The sequence below is a fragment of the Balearica regulorum genome, chromosome 8 (genome assembly GCF_011004875.1).
Source record: "Balearica regulorum gibbericeps isolate bBalReg1 chromosome 8, bBalReg1.pri, whole genome shotgun sequence".
NCBI lineage: Eukaryota > Metazoa > Chordata > Aves > Gruiformes > Gruidae > Balearica > Balearica regulorum.
Genome location: NC_046191.1, coordinates 31,115,873 through 31,130,257, shown reverse-complemented (window position 1 = coordinate 31,130,257; position 14,385 = coordinate 31,115,873). Strand labels below are relative to the sequence as shown.

General features: G+C 48.4%; 1 protein-coding gene across 3 annotated transcripts in view; it reads left to right on the top strand.

Moving 5' to 3' along the window:
* PAPPA2 (pappalysin 2) overlaps positions 1-14,385 on the top strand; it is a 93,236-nt gene that overhangs the window by 18,327 nt on the left and 60,524 nt on the right. For all 3 annotated transcript variants that reach the window (XM_075760426.1, XM_075760425.1, XM_075760427.1), the window contains exon 3: positions 10,431-10,576. In XM_075760426.1, the coding sequence (XP_075616541.1) occupies positions 10,431-10,576 (146 nt within the window). The remainder of the gene's footprint in view (positions 1-10,430; positions 10,577-14,385) is intronic.

Sequence of the window (14,385 nt, the reverse complement as noted above, 5' to 3'; positions counted from 1 at the left end):
GAATCTGTGAATCTATTCTTGGTGGCACAGGGTTTTCCATCCATGTGGAATTATACAGAGGTGTCACACTTCTGAGGCTGTATGAGGAAAGCTGTCTGGAAGATGACCTTGCAAAGACTGAGGTCCTCTCTGCCCTGGGAAGGAAGCCCTGAGGGGCTGCTGGTGGTGTGGTGGACCCTAAAGCGGGCTGCAGGGGTGTGAATGAGGTGGGACTCCAGGGGATCCCTGCAGGTTGCCTCTGGGCGAGAAGTGGCTCAAGAGGCAGAAGGCTTTCCACCAGGGGCTTGACAGTGTGGGGGAGAAGAGATGGGAAGAGTGGGTGTTCCCACAGCAATATCGCTAGTGGGTCTTCCCATGTGTGGGAGGGGAGAGCTGTGCCAGTCCTAAAATGTACTGCGGAGCAGAGAGACCCTGCGCGTCCCTGCTGAGTGCTGGGGATGGAGGGGTACAGCTCTGGCAGGTCCACCTCAGGAGGTGACCCAAAGGGCTGGGACCCGTCGGTGTGACTGTTGTCCCCTCTGAGGGCAGCCCCCAGCTCTCAGGGGAGGCATTGATGGTGGCGGAACAGCAGCGCAGGAGAAAGGGGTCCCAGCCCCGACTCCCCCGCCCTGGCTCGGCAGAGAAGCGCAGGAGGGAGCTTTGCGATCCAGCTGTCTTTTCCGATTAGGGCTTTGCCGTTTACCATCTCTGCCAGATGGCAACAACTTGCAGGATGCGAACTGGCTGCTGGCGTCAGCCAAAAGCTGCCGTGGCCCCTCGGAGGAGAGGTCAGGTAGTCCCTGCCGAGCCAGGGGCCATGCTTCCCTTGTTTGTCTCCCTTCATGCCTCCTTCAATCAGCTTCACCGCAGCCCTCTGCTCCCTCCTGCAGCCCTGGATTTCTCTGCTGTGTGTGCCTGATCCTGACCCGGCGTTCCTCTTCCCGCTGCCCTGTCACTTCCCCGAGCCCTCTATTGCTGGGGGATGATGTCCGTGCTATGGGGCCTCCTCCGGGAGGCCGCTGTGAAAAGATGTGCCTTCCCCTCCAGCAAAGCTGTGATGCTGGATGGTATTTGGGCTGGGAATGGAAGAGGCAATGGGGTGAATTGATCTCCTTCTTAAAGGAATTTAATTTCAGGTAGGCAAAGGGGAACATGTGGGTTCCTGTCCCTGGGAGACAGTGTAGGCATCTGTTCCTAGAGCAAATGTGGGACTTTCTCCTGGGTTCATAACGCAATGCCTTCTGTGTCAGGCAATCCTTTGATCCTCTGGGATTGTGGATGGCTGGTCCTGGTGCTTTCTGTAGTGCAGGACTGACTTGTTCAGGACCTCAGGAGAGAGTATAAGTCTATCAGGTAGCCATAACCATTGGATTCTTCTGGGAACCTGAAATGCAATTTGGACAAAATGCTGGTGCCTGGGTCCAAATGAGTGATTCTTAAAAACCTCACCTCCTGCTAGGATGTTCTTAGTTATAGCTAGGAAGCCTACACAGGCACATGGACGTGTGCTGGAATTCCCAGAGGAGCCATCCCTGGAGTTTCTCAGATTGGCCGTGCTGCCCATCATGTGTGTGGCAGCTAGCAGCTGAGTAAGGTGGTAAGCCAGCCTTGGCCTGAGGGTGCAAACATCGTGAAACCAGTGTTTTTCAATGATCCAAACATCTGATACACGTGACTAATCTGTGCTGAAGGAAGAGCCACTGAACGTCCCTGTCCCTTCAGAGGAGCAGTGGAAGGAACTTCCCTCTCCTGCCGCACTGGTCAGAAATCACAGGGGCTGATGATGCAGATGCTTTAGCATCTCCTCTGAGAGAAGCCTCAAATTTGGCAAAACCTCCTATAAGAAGCCACACAAGGAGGCTGTATGCGAAGGCAGCATGGAAGGGGAGGTCAGATCTGCTGGGGGGCATGCACCCATCGGCATGGGTGTCCCGAGGGTGCCCACCGTGCTGCAAGCACATGGCTGGGGGTAAACCTCTGCCGAGGTTAATTACTGTGTATTCAACACTAGTGGGGAACCATCTTCGGTGCCTGGGGGCTGTAAAGGCTGACCTGTGCGGGGAGCTGCTTGTTCAGCCCTAAAACACGAGTACCCGTGTGCCACGTGCAACCAGCCTTAAAACTGGTCCCTGCATGTGAGCTGTCGACAGAGCTGTAACGAGATCCAGAGAGGAAACAGGCATGCAGCAGAAAAGCCTCAGTCTCTGAGCAGGCTGGTGGGGAGGAATTAACGTGGGTTTCCTGAAGTCAGGTGCCCTGGTGTGGTGGCAGAGGCAAAGACGAGTCCTTGATGCCTGACTGCAGCTTCCCGAGAGCGTGTGCAGCGTGCCTTCGCCTGCGTTCACACCGGCAGTGCCCGGGATCTGTCAGTGCAGGCAGCTGGTGAAAATTTGGTACCCCAGGCAGTGTATTCAGAGTTCGTCCGGAGAGGGCATTGCATGTCCTTCACTGACCTTCAGGTGGTCTCATCTATGTCAGTCCCTGTGTTTAAGCAGTTCTATCTTTTTTTTTTTTTTGAAAGATGGGGTAAGAGGGTGCAAGTAATAACATGGAGACCTTTATACCTGGAAGACTGTTGAAATTTGCAGGTGGATTTAAGGTCTGTAAGACAGGACAACCAGATCAGCCTGTCTTGTTATTATCTTTGTTCACCCCTGTAGACATCACCGCATGTATCACATTGGCTGTTTTCCAGTCGTCGGCCACGCAGCCAGTCCTTCTGGATTCAGGGTGGCAATTCCCCAGGCTCCCGCTGCAAATGTACTGCATCTGTTGAGTTTTGTTTATCTACGAACACTTCTATTTCTGCACTCTTCCCTCCTGCTTTTTGCCCCTTCTTCTGTATCCCTACATCCCACCCCCTTCAGAGTTGGGACTTGCTGCCATGTCCCCAGTGTTTTATCTTCCTTCCCACCCAGTACAAATGGCGCTTCAGCCCCCATCCAACCGCTACCACCTTCCCCCCCCCCGCCCTTTATCTTTAGCTCTGCTCCAGTATCATGCTTTTAATCTTGTAGCCCGCTGGAAAGGATCTTGAATTCTGCCTCACAATCCTGAATAAAGGTGGAGACCATACATTCATTTTGTCCAGGGATGCATCTCAATTATACTGAGCTTCAGCTCCACCTTCCCTGCTCAGCAGATCTGCTCCTTCCTTCCTTTTGCTCTTTTTATTTCTAAAAGGGTCTTTCACTCTTTGTTTTCACTTCCAGGCATCTCAGATGGTGTCTGCTGGTCAGTCCTGGTTTAAATTCTTAGTTCAAAACCTGTGTTCATCCCTCCATTTAAGTTAATCTGAATCAACTCATCATTAGTTCAGGCCAAGTTTTCTTTCTCATCAGCTCTTCCATAATTTTGATGCTGCTTACCAAACCCAGGTCTAAAATAGCATTGCCTTTGGCTCGTTCGCTGATGATTTAGTGAATAACTTTTTAGCAAACACTTCCAGGAATAGCTGGGCCATGCCATTGTTAGCAGCACTTATTCTTCAGCCTATCTTAGAGCGAAATGCCCTGCAGGGCTTTCTGGTCTAACACTAATGTTATTGTCTTTCTCTTCCAAATCTGACCTCAAGAAGTTGCGTACTACCATCTGATGTAACTGGGAGCTTGCCTGCTGTGTGCTAGTGATCTGCCATCTTCTTGGTCCCTTTCCCCACTATAGGGAAGGGTAGCAGCCTCGAACCACAACGTGTCTTTTTGATCCCATCTGCAGCTTTGCCAGTGCAACTCTCTGACCCTGCAGTATCTGCTATTGCTTCAGTCCCAAAGCCAAATCCACCTCCCGCATGGAGATTGAGGCTTACCTCTGAATCCAGCAGGAACTGCTCATGCATAAGGGAAACCCCTGATCCCGAAGGCCCTCAGGTAGGAGTGTTTTGCCTGGTTGCCCTCTTTGATATGCCACTCGTGCAAGTTTTACGCTGTCCCTTAAGCGGTGCTGCCAGTGATGCTGCTCCCTAGGCTGTTCCACCCATGTCAGTGCCTCGGAGGTGGGTTTTTCCAGGCACGTTCAAGCGGTGTGTGATGCCCTCATCCCCTGTGTACCCAAGTGCTCTTTGGCTGGGGTCCAACACCTAGTGAAGCTGATGAGACTCCTGAGGACTACAGAGCGTACTATTCCAGCAGTGCTGTGCCTCCTGTGATCCCATCACAGGGGAATGTCTGACTGTTCCTCAGCCTTCCCTTCACCTCTTGCATGTGTTTTGTATCTAGCTGTGTTACCAAATCCTGTCCAGATGAGAGTTGTTTGGATGTCGTTGCCTTGTCAAGTTGTCATAATGCTGGCAATGATGTTTGTGGTATACCAGCATAGAGCTGGACTGGAGTCAGAGCTCCTAGACCGTGGTCATGGGGATGCAAGTAGTCCTAACAAGTACAAAAGAACTTAAGCTTTTGCCTAAAAATACAGTGTCCCCCCTAGCTGCATTAACACCAGAAATTTAAGGGCAGGTAAACCCAGAGGGCGAGGCAGCTGCAGTTACGAGAACCACCATCAGTCCAGCCTGGAGGCAAAGTAACCCATCTTGGCTTGAGTGTTGTGCCAAGATGGTACCGTGTCCTGTTTATGTTGTGGCAGTGGGCTTTGCCCGCAGCAGGACAGAAGGGAGGCAAGGCTGAGCATCACCTGGGAATTCATGTGATGGGAACAGGGATGAGAGTTCACAAAATTTAGCAAAGAGGATTCATGTATGCAAGCAAAGAGTGTGAGTCTGGAGGATTATCTCTTTAGACCCCACCCCCCCGCAAAGAGTCACCATGGAGAGGAGTCCTTTAGTGGGGTGAATCTGAAGATGTTCACTTTAGCTCACCACCTGGAGGAGCATCTCTTGTCACTGATGATGATATGGAGAGATTAGAGAGTCTGCTCTCCAAAACTCCTTGTGCCACTTGATTTGGCACCTGTCCTCATGGATTGAGTTGTGTCTCTTGGGCTTGTGGCTGCTGCCTCAGAAGCAAGGTTGCTGTGTGTTGCGTTAACCCCTTGCAGCCTTGGGGGAATGTTTGCACACCAAAAAAAGATGTGTTTGGCAGGCTGGTGCTCGTTCCTGGGAAGTCAGAGGGATTCCTCATTTGTCAAGTAGAGGTTTGGAGAAAAAGGGAGCCTCCCTGCTTGGCGGGAGTAGAAAGAGGAATTTCCTTGCGGTGGGTGAAGGACATGAAAAGCAGAGCCAGGAATCCCCTGTGACTTCATTAGGCTGTATGGTTAGCTGCAGCTGGCTGGGTCTCAAGTATTTTCTAGCTGTCCATGGAGGGCACTTGGAGAACTTCCACCCAGCCCCACTCCCACATCCCCTCTGAAACGTCTACAGGGAAAAGACTCCTATTTTTGAATTGCAGTGGAATTCCTGTGGCATTACATACTGCATCCTTTGCAGTACCCAGAGAATTCATTTAGATTTATGGTACTGTACGGGGTACTTGCTGGCCTTACTTTTCAGAAGTGCCACCTTTTGCCTTTCAGCAGTAATGGCCAGTTCCATGGCCCCAAGGTTTCCTGTTATGATGTGTCTGTCGCTAAAAAGTGCTGCTCCTGCTGCTCTTCTCATACCTTAAATCACAGCAGGCTTGTGTTACAGCTTGATTGTCCGTTCTACTGCCCAATAGATTACCATATCCTCTCCTCTCTCCCACCTGTGCACCAGCAGTGGTCCCATTGTTTTTTTCCTGCCTGGAAAAGCAGCAACAGCTCTGTCTCTTCAGGGTATGTCAAGTTGTTGTTTTTGACCAACCCAGCGCAGAGTGTGACTTGCATCCATCAGTAGAAAGATGCTGTCTGCCCCATGGGCTAGCATAAAATTGTCCAAGGAAAAAGCATGAGAAAGACATATGAATGTTCTCCAGGGAGGCCTGGGGTTGTGGGTGGAGTGTGATTTTTTTTTTTCTTTTTTTTCCCAACTGATTAGAAAGGCAGCTTTGGGTCTTTAGATCTTAATGTGGTAAGATCTAGTGCAGTAATAGTTTTCCATGCAAAGCTGTAGTCATTTGATGGCTTTTCCATTTGATGTGATGGGGTGACACAGAGAAGATGGAGCAGGACTCTGAGAAGAGGTGCATAGTGATAGGATAGGAAGCAATGGACACAAGTTGCAACATGAGAAATTTGGATTAGATATTAGAATTTTTTATTTTTTTTTATCATGAGGGTGGTTAAATGCTGGAATAGGTTGCCAAGAGAAATTTTTAAACCTGCGTCTTCAGAGCTGTTTAGGTCTCAGTGGGACATGGCCTTGAGCAACCTAATTTAATTAGACTTGTTTTGAACAAGGGAGTCAGACTAGATGACCTGTGGAGGGTCCTCTCCATCTGCAGTTATGAGTCTCTGATTCCACTAGTCTATGTTGACGCAATCACTGGAGCTGCTGGACTTCATCTTCCTTTCCTTTTTTTTTGATGGCAAAAAATGTCACACAATGACAGCACATCACTATGTCTCCTACAGAGCCACGTGCTCCTCACCCAGCACCAGGACCACACAAACACCAGTGTGGCTCCACCTTGCTACCTCATCCCCATCTTGCTTTCTGCCAGCGATGAGTCCCACAAGTAAAACAGTATGAAGTGTCATGCCTAAGCCTGCCTTGGAGTCAGATGGTCAGTTAGTGTCATTCAGCAGAACTTTAAGTCAACAGTATCACAGGTGAGCACTTGTCATGAGGGACGTCCTCAGATCTGGACTCATTTCCTCAAATACCATCATGTCAGATGATGTTTGTGCCCACGCTCATTTCTAATAATGGCAGTCCATAGCCCTTCTGTCCATAATCTCTACGTTGCATATACTCTTCTTGCAAGCTGTGCTCTCCCGGGGGTGCAAATACTCCCTAGGTCAAGGTGGTATTACCATGCAGCTAGCTGCTCACCAATGAGTTTTGGAAAAAAACCAAATGTTTTGAATCTTGCAAACCTGATGGCCCTTCTCTGTTTCTCTTCTATCCTCTGCCCTGTTCTTTGGGATTGTTTTTCTTTGCTCCTCAGCTGATATTTGGGCTTTCGTGTGTCCTTCTGACCTTCTTTGTGTTTGTGTGTTGGCGTGCAATGCCCGCCCTGCTGTAAATACCATCTAGTTTGGAATGGTCTGGTCTTGTAGGAATTGGGAAGCTATTTGGGGAGCAAAGGAGAAGGTTGTCATCTGGGCTGTTTGTGGAGACCAAAGGCTGCTCTGCCTTCCCCCCTGGGAAAATCACAGAAGTGATGAAGAAGAGGGAGAGCATGACCTTGGCAGTAAGTGACAGGCAGAGACGCCAGTTACATGCTCCTTGTCTAAGCTAAGGATGCCAGTGGGAAATGTGGATTGAGGGGAATCAGAGTTGCCCATTCTAGAGTTGTTTTGGTCTTGCTCATGTCTTTGGGGATGCTGACAGGATATTTGTGCTTTCTGTGCCGTAGTGGGTGAAATTGGGGTCTTTCCTCCTTCATCCAACCCATCTGAGCATCTCTCGGTGCTGGAACGGCTCCCCCTACCCCTGACACAGCACTAAACCATCCAAATCTCTCAATGGAGGAAATTACAGTTATTTATAATTAAGGGTTGACAAAAAATGTTGCTAGTGTCAAGGGAATGGCAGGCGACAGCCAGAAAAACATCATGTCTCCAGAAGAGGGGCGGCGGGAATATCCCTCTGAATAGGGCTGACGTCAGCTCTCGGAATTTAGACAGCCTGGAAGGGTTTGGGGCTATTTTTCCAAGATATCATAGGTCAGGAATCAACATTATTTTTAAGCTTGTGTCCCCCGAGCAGCTTTGGTGTGTGAAGGAGACTTTCTCCCCCTCCTTTACACTCTATTTCTATGAAATTTTTGCTTCTCTTTCTTCCCAGTCATGCCACAAATATGTCCTTCAGGTTTGTTTATTCTTCTCCCTATCTATTCCTCCCGGCCTGCTCCCGTCTTGGTTGGGTTGAAGGGATGGCGTCAGCGTGGCGCGTGTCTGGGATGCTCAGGCGAGACATCACAGAGAAGAGATCATGTTCTCCTAATTTGCTGTTTCCGGTTGGGAGAGTTTTCTCTCTGCAAGCTGATGTGGCTGGGGAAAGTGTTCTGGGAATGCTGCTTTGTGGTGGGAGATCTTGGGGCCTGGTGAAGACAAGCTGGTCATCTCATCTCACCATTAAATGCTGCCATATAGCCCAGCCAAGATTGTCTAAAATGACTGAAGTTTTGGGGATACTTTGTCACTGGGAAGGTGGATGAGATGTCTCCAGCCCAGCATGGCCTGTTGGGGCTGACTGGTAGGGAAGAGGTAGTCAGCAGCTCCTGATTATCTGATGCCTCCCAAGTCAGCAATGGCTTCTGAAAATCTCTGCTATTTCAGATCCAGGGAAGTGGCTCTTGGGTTTATTGAGCTCTGCTCCATGAACCATTCTGCTCTAGCCTACTTCTGGAATCCTGTTCCTCTATTTTTTCCACTTTTTCCTCCTCCTCCATTTGCTGTAGCAACCTTTCTCTCTCTAAACAAGTCTGTTGGTATAACAACTTGACTAGGGATCTTGCCATCTCAAAGAATGTATTTGCACATCTCTTGTTGGTTTCCCTTCTCACTTCACGTCTTGGATGAGAAGATGCTTTTTTTCCCCTTAGCCCATGCTCAGCTTTTTGTCCTTCCTTCCATAATTCAATGTGGTGAGGAATGCACTAATGGACGCCACTTTTACAGAAGCTGTCGGTGTGCCTTCACGGCTAGTCCAGCATAAAGAAACAATCGCATACCCTTCATAACCTCTCCGTGCAGCTCAAAGATGCCAATTGCTCCTGGAAGCATGGGAATAAGCGAAATGCTTTCTGCCACCTTAATGTTGCTGTTGGCCTTATGCTGCAGGTTTAGTCATTCTTATGACATATTTCCACAATGGTGCATTTCCATCATCATTCCACAGTGATGTATTTGAAGCCTTTCCATGAGTTTTTTTCCCTTCTTAAAATCTCTTAAATTAATAGCTTCACAAACTGCAGGTCAGGGTCCTCAGATCTTGAAGACTTGGAGACAAAGACTTCTAGGGCTACCTGTCCTGATGCTGTCTTAGCCCATGAGGTTCATGGCACTGATGGTGGAAACAGTAGTGCTTGATTTAAAAGAGTATCTGGCACTTTCAGCACAGCCAAGGCCCTACAATCCCACTGCTATTATTATTGGAATTATTGTTGTTAAGTTAGATCCTGATCATTTTACACAGCTGAGGACACAAACTCCATAAAGATCAATGCTAGGGCTGTTGGTGTACTGGCGAACACAATATAGACCTGACCTGTGCAGAAACAGCCATGCAGAGAGACCTAAATTTCTTGACTGCTTTTTTTTTTTTTCCACTCCAAGTGCTGAGACATGCCACGTTGTGAGGGTGGTTTAGTGGACATCCAGAGTGTCATAACCACGAGTGTTACTGCTCTGCTGTTTGCCGTAGGACTGGCACAATGCCTATTGTCTATCCGCCTCTTCCAGCCCATTACCTTCCTGTGCCATTTAGAAAGGGATGTCCTGGATATCTCTGTGCCAGTACATTTTCTACTCCTGCAACCCTTTATTCCCAGCTCTGGAGATGAGACACCCAGCAGTGTTGTCAGGAGGCTTTCCCCATGAAACATGCCCTTCAATGGCACTGTTTCCAGAGATGTCCCCCTCTCCCCATTAAGCTTAATTTGGGAGCTCCTGTTCTTTCCTGTCCTGGCTCCTGTAGCCATCCCAGATCACCCCCTCTCAGAAGGGCTTCAGATCACAGGGATGGGCTCATGTGAAGAGGGTCCTGCTGTTAGCTCAGTGCTGGGGGGACCTAGGTAGCACTTTTCTCCAAGGTCAGGCTGCTCTCCATTGTGAGAGAGTAGAGAAGCTGGAGAAGAAACTTCTTGGCCCCAGCTGGCAAACCCTCTCTGCTCCCAAGAGCTAGGTTTGATGTGCATTCCTGCCCTGAAGTCTATCAGGAACAACCCTTGAAAACCCTTGCTGGAACCATCTGGAGTTCTGGATTCCTTTCTTTCTCCTCACACCTTGAGGAAAACACACCTTTTTTTTCTTCTTAAATTCCACTTTTCTGATGCCAAACCCCTTCTCTTTTCCCCTAGCAGGACTGACCTCTGCATTTCCATTCTTCTCCCATTTTGTCTCCTTTTATCCTATTCTCTAGGGTATCTTCTGTCCTTGTTGGAAAACCTTCTCTAAGAGTAGAACTTATCAACAAAGCTACTGTAATTAGCAAAACTTCTTCAGATTTGCATAACTGCCTCCCACTCAAGCCCCTCACTAGCAGAACTTGCACCATTTGGAGCAGAATTAGTAGTGTCACGGGACATCCTGTTGAAACCTGCTGAATTTTGCCACACTTTACCAAACGCTTTTGGTTTCAGAGAGTTGATGACGGGGTTTCCAAATCCTTTCCAGGATACCTATGGGTGGCTCCTGCTTTTCCTCTTTGCTCCATTGAAGTTTTGCTCACTATGTCCCCTCTCTTGTCCTTGCAGGGCATACATGAGTGTGAAGGAGCTGAAGGAGGCACTACAGCTGAACAGCACCCACTTCCTCAATGTTTACTTCGCCAGCTCAGTGAGGGAAGAGTTGGCTGGTGCTGCCACTTGGCCGTGGGATAAAGAGGCCCTTAGTCACCTGGGTAAGTAAGCTACCCCACTCATGGGGTCTCAGGGTTGTTGGTTCTCTCTGTTGGTTGACTTGGCAAAAAGAGGCAGCCATGATTTGGCTTGACATTGAGGATGTTTAAGGTCATGATAAACAGGCTTTGGGTGTACCAACAGCTGCTGATGTAAGGAAAGGAGCTGCCTGTTCCTCATGTCCACATGGCTGAGGTGGTGGGGTTACACCCTGACAAGGGACTTGCAGGTTGGTATGAGAAGCTTTTATGGTGAAGGCAGTGAGAAAGTGAGGGAGAGAGCACGGAGAGAGCTGCAGGTTCACCATCAGTGCATGCTCTGGAGAGGGGTTTGAATTGTATTTGGCTTCTCTGGGACCTTCCAAGTCTATTTTCCAGGATTCTGGTAATGGTGAACTTCACTTTGCAGTGCATAATGACAAACAGATAACCCAGGAGCATCAGTGATTTCAGAGCTGAGACTCCAGGTTTGAGTGATTCCAGAGCTGACCAAGCAATGAGCACTGGGCATTTCCGAATCCAGCTGCAAATGTGAGGATGGCTATCAAATTAAACCGTGTTTTTACAAGTTAGCTTACTACCTGCTGGAGGTAAGGTTCTCTTTGGCTTCAGCAAACTCAAGGCAGACCCTCAGGTCATCAGTCCTGGCAGGCTATGAAACAGTCAAAACAGCAACCGCTTTAGTAGAATGTAAATGCATTGTGTGTTTTCTCCTGTTTCTGCCGTGTCTCTCTCTTCCTGCCTCTCCCTCCACCTCTCCAATGTCGGAGTTTTCTGGCAAAGCCCTTTACACTTTGCGGTCAAAACATCTAAAGTGTTTCTCAATAAGTAACTGGAAATAATTACTCCTGACACCTGCACAGCAGACCTAGACCTTCTGCTTTTACAAGTGCGTGATGTTCAACTCTTGAAAGTTTTACGCCGCTGTTAAAGACCTGTTTTAAAGTTCTTTTTTGCCAGCTTCCCTCCCTCAATGAGTTTCAGGACTGTTTTTTCAATAGCGTATTGCTACAGTGGCTTGTTGAGGAAGGCAGTTCTCCATGAAATTTATTCAGCTTCCAGAAAGCACTTCCAAGGCTCAGCTTGACAATCATCTTACTACGGCAAGTGCTTCAGCCACACATGTTCTCTTCAGACCCCTCCCAATGGCTCGCAAGGAGCTGTACGGAAGGGTAATCAGGGTGACTGGTTTCATCAAAAGCTTGCATTTAGCTCCGGTCTCAAAGTTTGCGTCCAGCCAGGGACACAAAAGGTGGCACCATCTGGAAATGTTGGATCAGGGTTTTACCGCAGAAGTTCAGGGGAAAAGGGGTGTTGTCTGGCTCTGGTGCCAGAGCTGTGAAGTATGAAGCTGGATCTGAACTTCTTTGAGGTTCTGGCACAGAGTTAAGACTTTAGTTCAAGACTGTCCTTGGTTTTAGATTTAATGAGCTCAGGAGGGCGGGTGATGGACTCTGTTCTCTGTAAACAGTAGGCTCCACCACATCATCAAGTGTTTTGTACCACGCACAATGTATATTATTGTCCAGCAGAGAAGAAGCTTAGAACTGAGCAGGTCATGAATTTCTGGCCTTTGACAAAGCTTCTCACAAGAGGCTACTGGAGGGTCTGAGTATATGTGAAGGTAAAGAAGTGAGGAAAGAGCAAGGAAAACCTTAGGAGGAGTGAATAGTATTTTGAGAAAAATCCCTGAGCTCTATTTAAGGACCTAACAGTGACCAGGGATGGAGACAGGTCTTTACACAAGAGAGGGGTCTGTCTTCAGTAAGACAGACTCCTCCTCTTGCGCTGAATCTTGCTAATCTCATATCTTATCCTGACCTTAATATTTTAAAGTCAGCGCACAGGCCCTGCTCTGTCCATGCAACTGCCTGCTCCGGTTGAGCAGAAACGCCATGCTGATTTTTCCCTACGGGTGTACAGACCCTCTTCTGCTTTGATTCTCCTACTGAATCAAATTGGTTCCTTGAGTTTGACTCAACTTCCCCAAGAAGCTAACTTGTCTCTTGGCTCCAGAGACTCTTGGTCAGATTTTGCTCTCTGTTTGGGTCTCTGAACTAGACATTCTTAGATATTTTCAAGAGAAGTACCACAAGACTTTTTCTCTCCAACTGCATTCCCTTCTTTTATTTTAACACTTCCTCTGATCCCAAAACTCACTAAACATTGTTTCCACACTGTTCTCCATCAGTTCTTCTCTAGATGGTTTTTAACCTGCCATCTGGACTTTGAACTCCATAGAAACCATTCTTTCATGACCTCTGAGTAAGTCTTTCAAGAGGGTCATCCTCACCTTCCTGTTGGTGTCTTCACCTTCTGGAAGTCTTCAGTGAACTTTGTTTTTCATCCCCATCATTCCTCTAAAATTCAGAGTTCTTCCTTGGAGTCTGGAATGAATTTTCTGAGAACTTAAAAGTAAAACTTATTAACTACAAAATACAAGAAGTCGAAGAACTCCTGTCCTATAAAAAAACCGTAGCTTTCCAGTGGAAAGCCTTGCCTCAAAAACCCTAGCAATGTAATAACGTAGATGCTTTAAACTTCATGTGTAGCTACATGTGAACTGTATTTGCATAAACATGGTTGAAAGGCAAGGGAATTGTGAATATTTGATGTTATAAATACTTTCTGTAGTTATATAAGCTGAGGCCAGCTCATATATCTGGCTGAGGTCAGTGGATCCTGAAGGAGGGCCAGCCGTTCCATCAAAGGTACCTTAAGCAATGGCCGTCTTCCTGTCTGACTAACCGTCATGCGTTTGTTCCATTAATTGCCGTGACTCAGTGTTTGGGGAAGACTGGCCCTGTGATACAGGTTCAGCTTTGCGGTTTGCTGTTTAAAGATCCCATGCTTGCTTGAGCATGTGTACTCTGTGACAGCCTTGACCCAGGAACAAGTTGGCTTCTTGGGGGCTGGCTTGAACCGGAGTCCTTCAGCATTGCTGTTGATCATGGCTAGAACTAGGGTGATGTCCTGGAACTGGGAGCTTCCAAGGGATGTGAGAGTGAAGGTCACTTGGGGTCCACACCATTGCTAATCATGCACTGATGGACTGGGCACCTCTTGTTGCTCAAGCAGAGTTGAGGCTTGGCCTTGGGGATGTTACCAGCTCTGTAGCTGGTAGGTCTGGTCTGGAGGGAGAGGATGTTGCAAGGTCAGACCCACAGCTCTCTAGCTGCCTGGACTCGGTTTGGTGGACAAGTCTAAATAAGACTCTGGTTCACCTGCCTTGGAGTGCTGGACCCTCTTGCTGTCACAGGGATGTGACATTGAAGTTTTTTGCTTGGTTGTGTAAATGCTGACCGTGGGGTCCACCTTGGGCTGGTTCCCAGGCATGAGAGGGATAGTTCACCTGAAACTCAGTTTAGCCCATCTCCCAGGGCAGGAGGAGTCAGAGGTGAGAAGGGAAGCCTGATCTGCAGAAGAGGGAGAGGGGAGGCTGGTCTTGTTGGGATGTTATGAACACTTCCACATCTTGGCTTCATGGCCAGGACCCTGCAGAGGGGAAATACAACTTCCTGGTCCAAAGCTGGGAGCTCTCCCAGCTGCTCAGGGAGCTGTGGGGACAAGGAATGGAGGGATGGGGATGTTCTGGAAGGAAGACACAGTTCTCGTGCTGTTTCTAATCCTGACGTCTAATTAGCTGTAAAATAAAGCAGTAAAAATATGACCGTCCTTGCGGAGTGTGGGGAATGGGATAGGGGAAGCCAGCAGAGAGGAGGGGGCGGGACAGGGTATCCCAGCATTGTCATCTCTCCCCTGTGAGAGTTTTCTCCCTCCCTGTACTGGAATCCCATTTATTCCCCTGCATG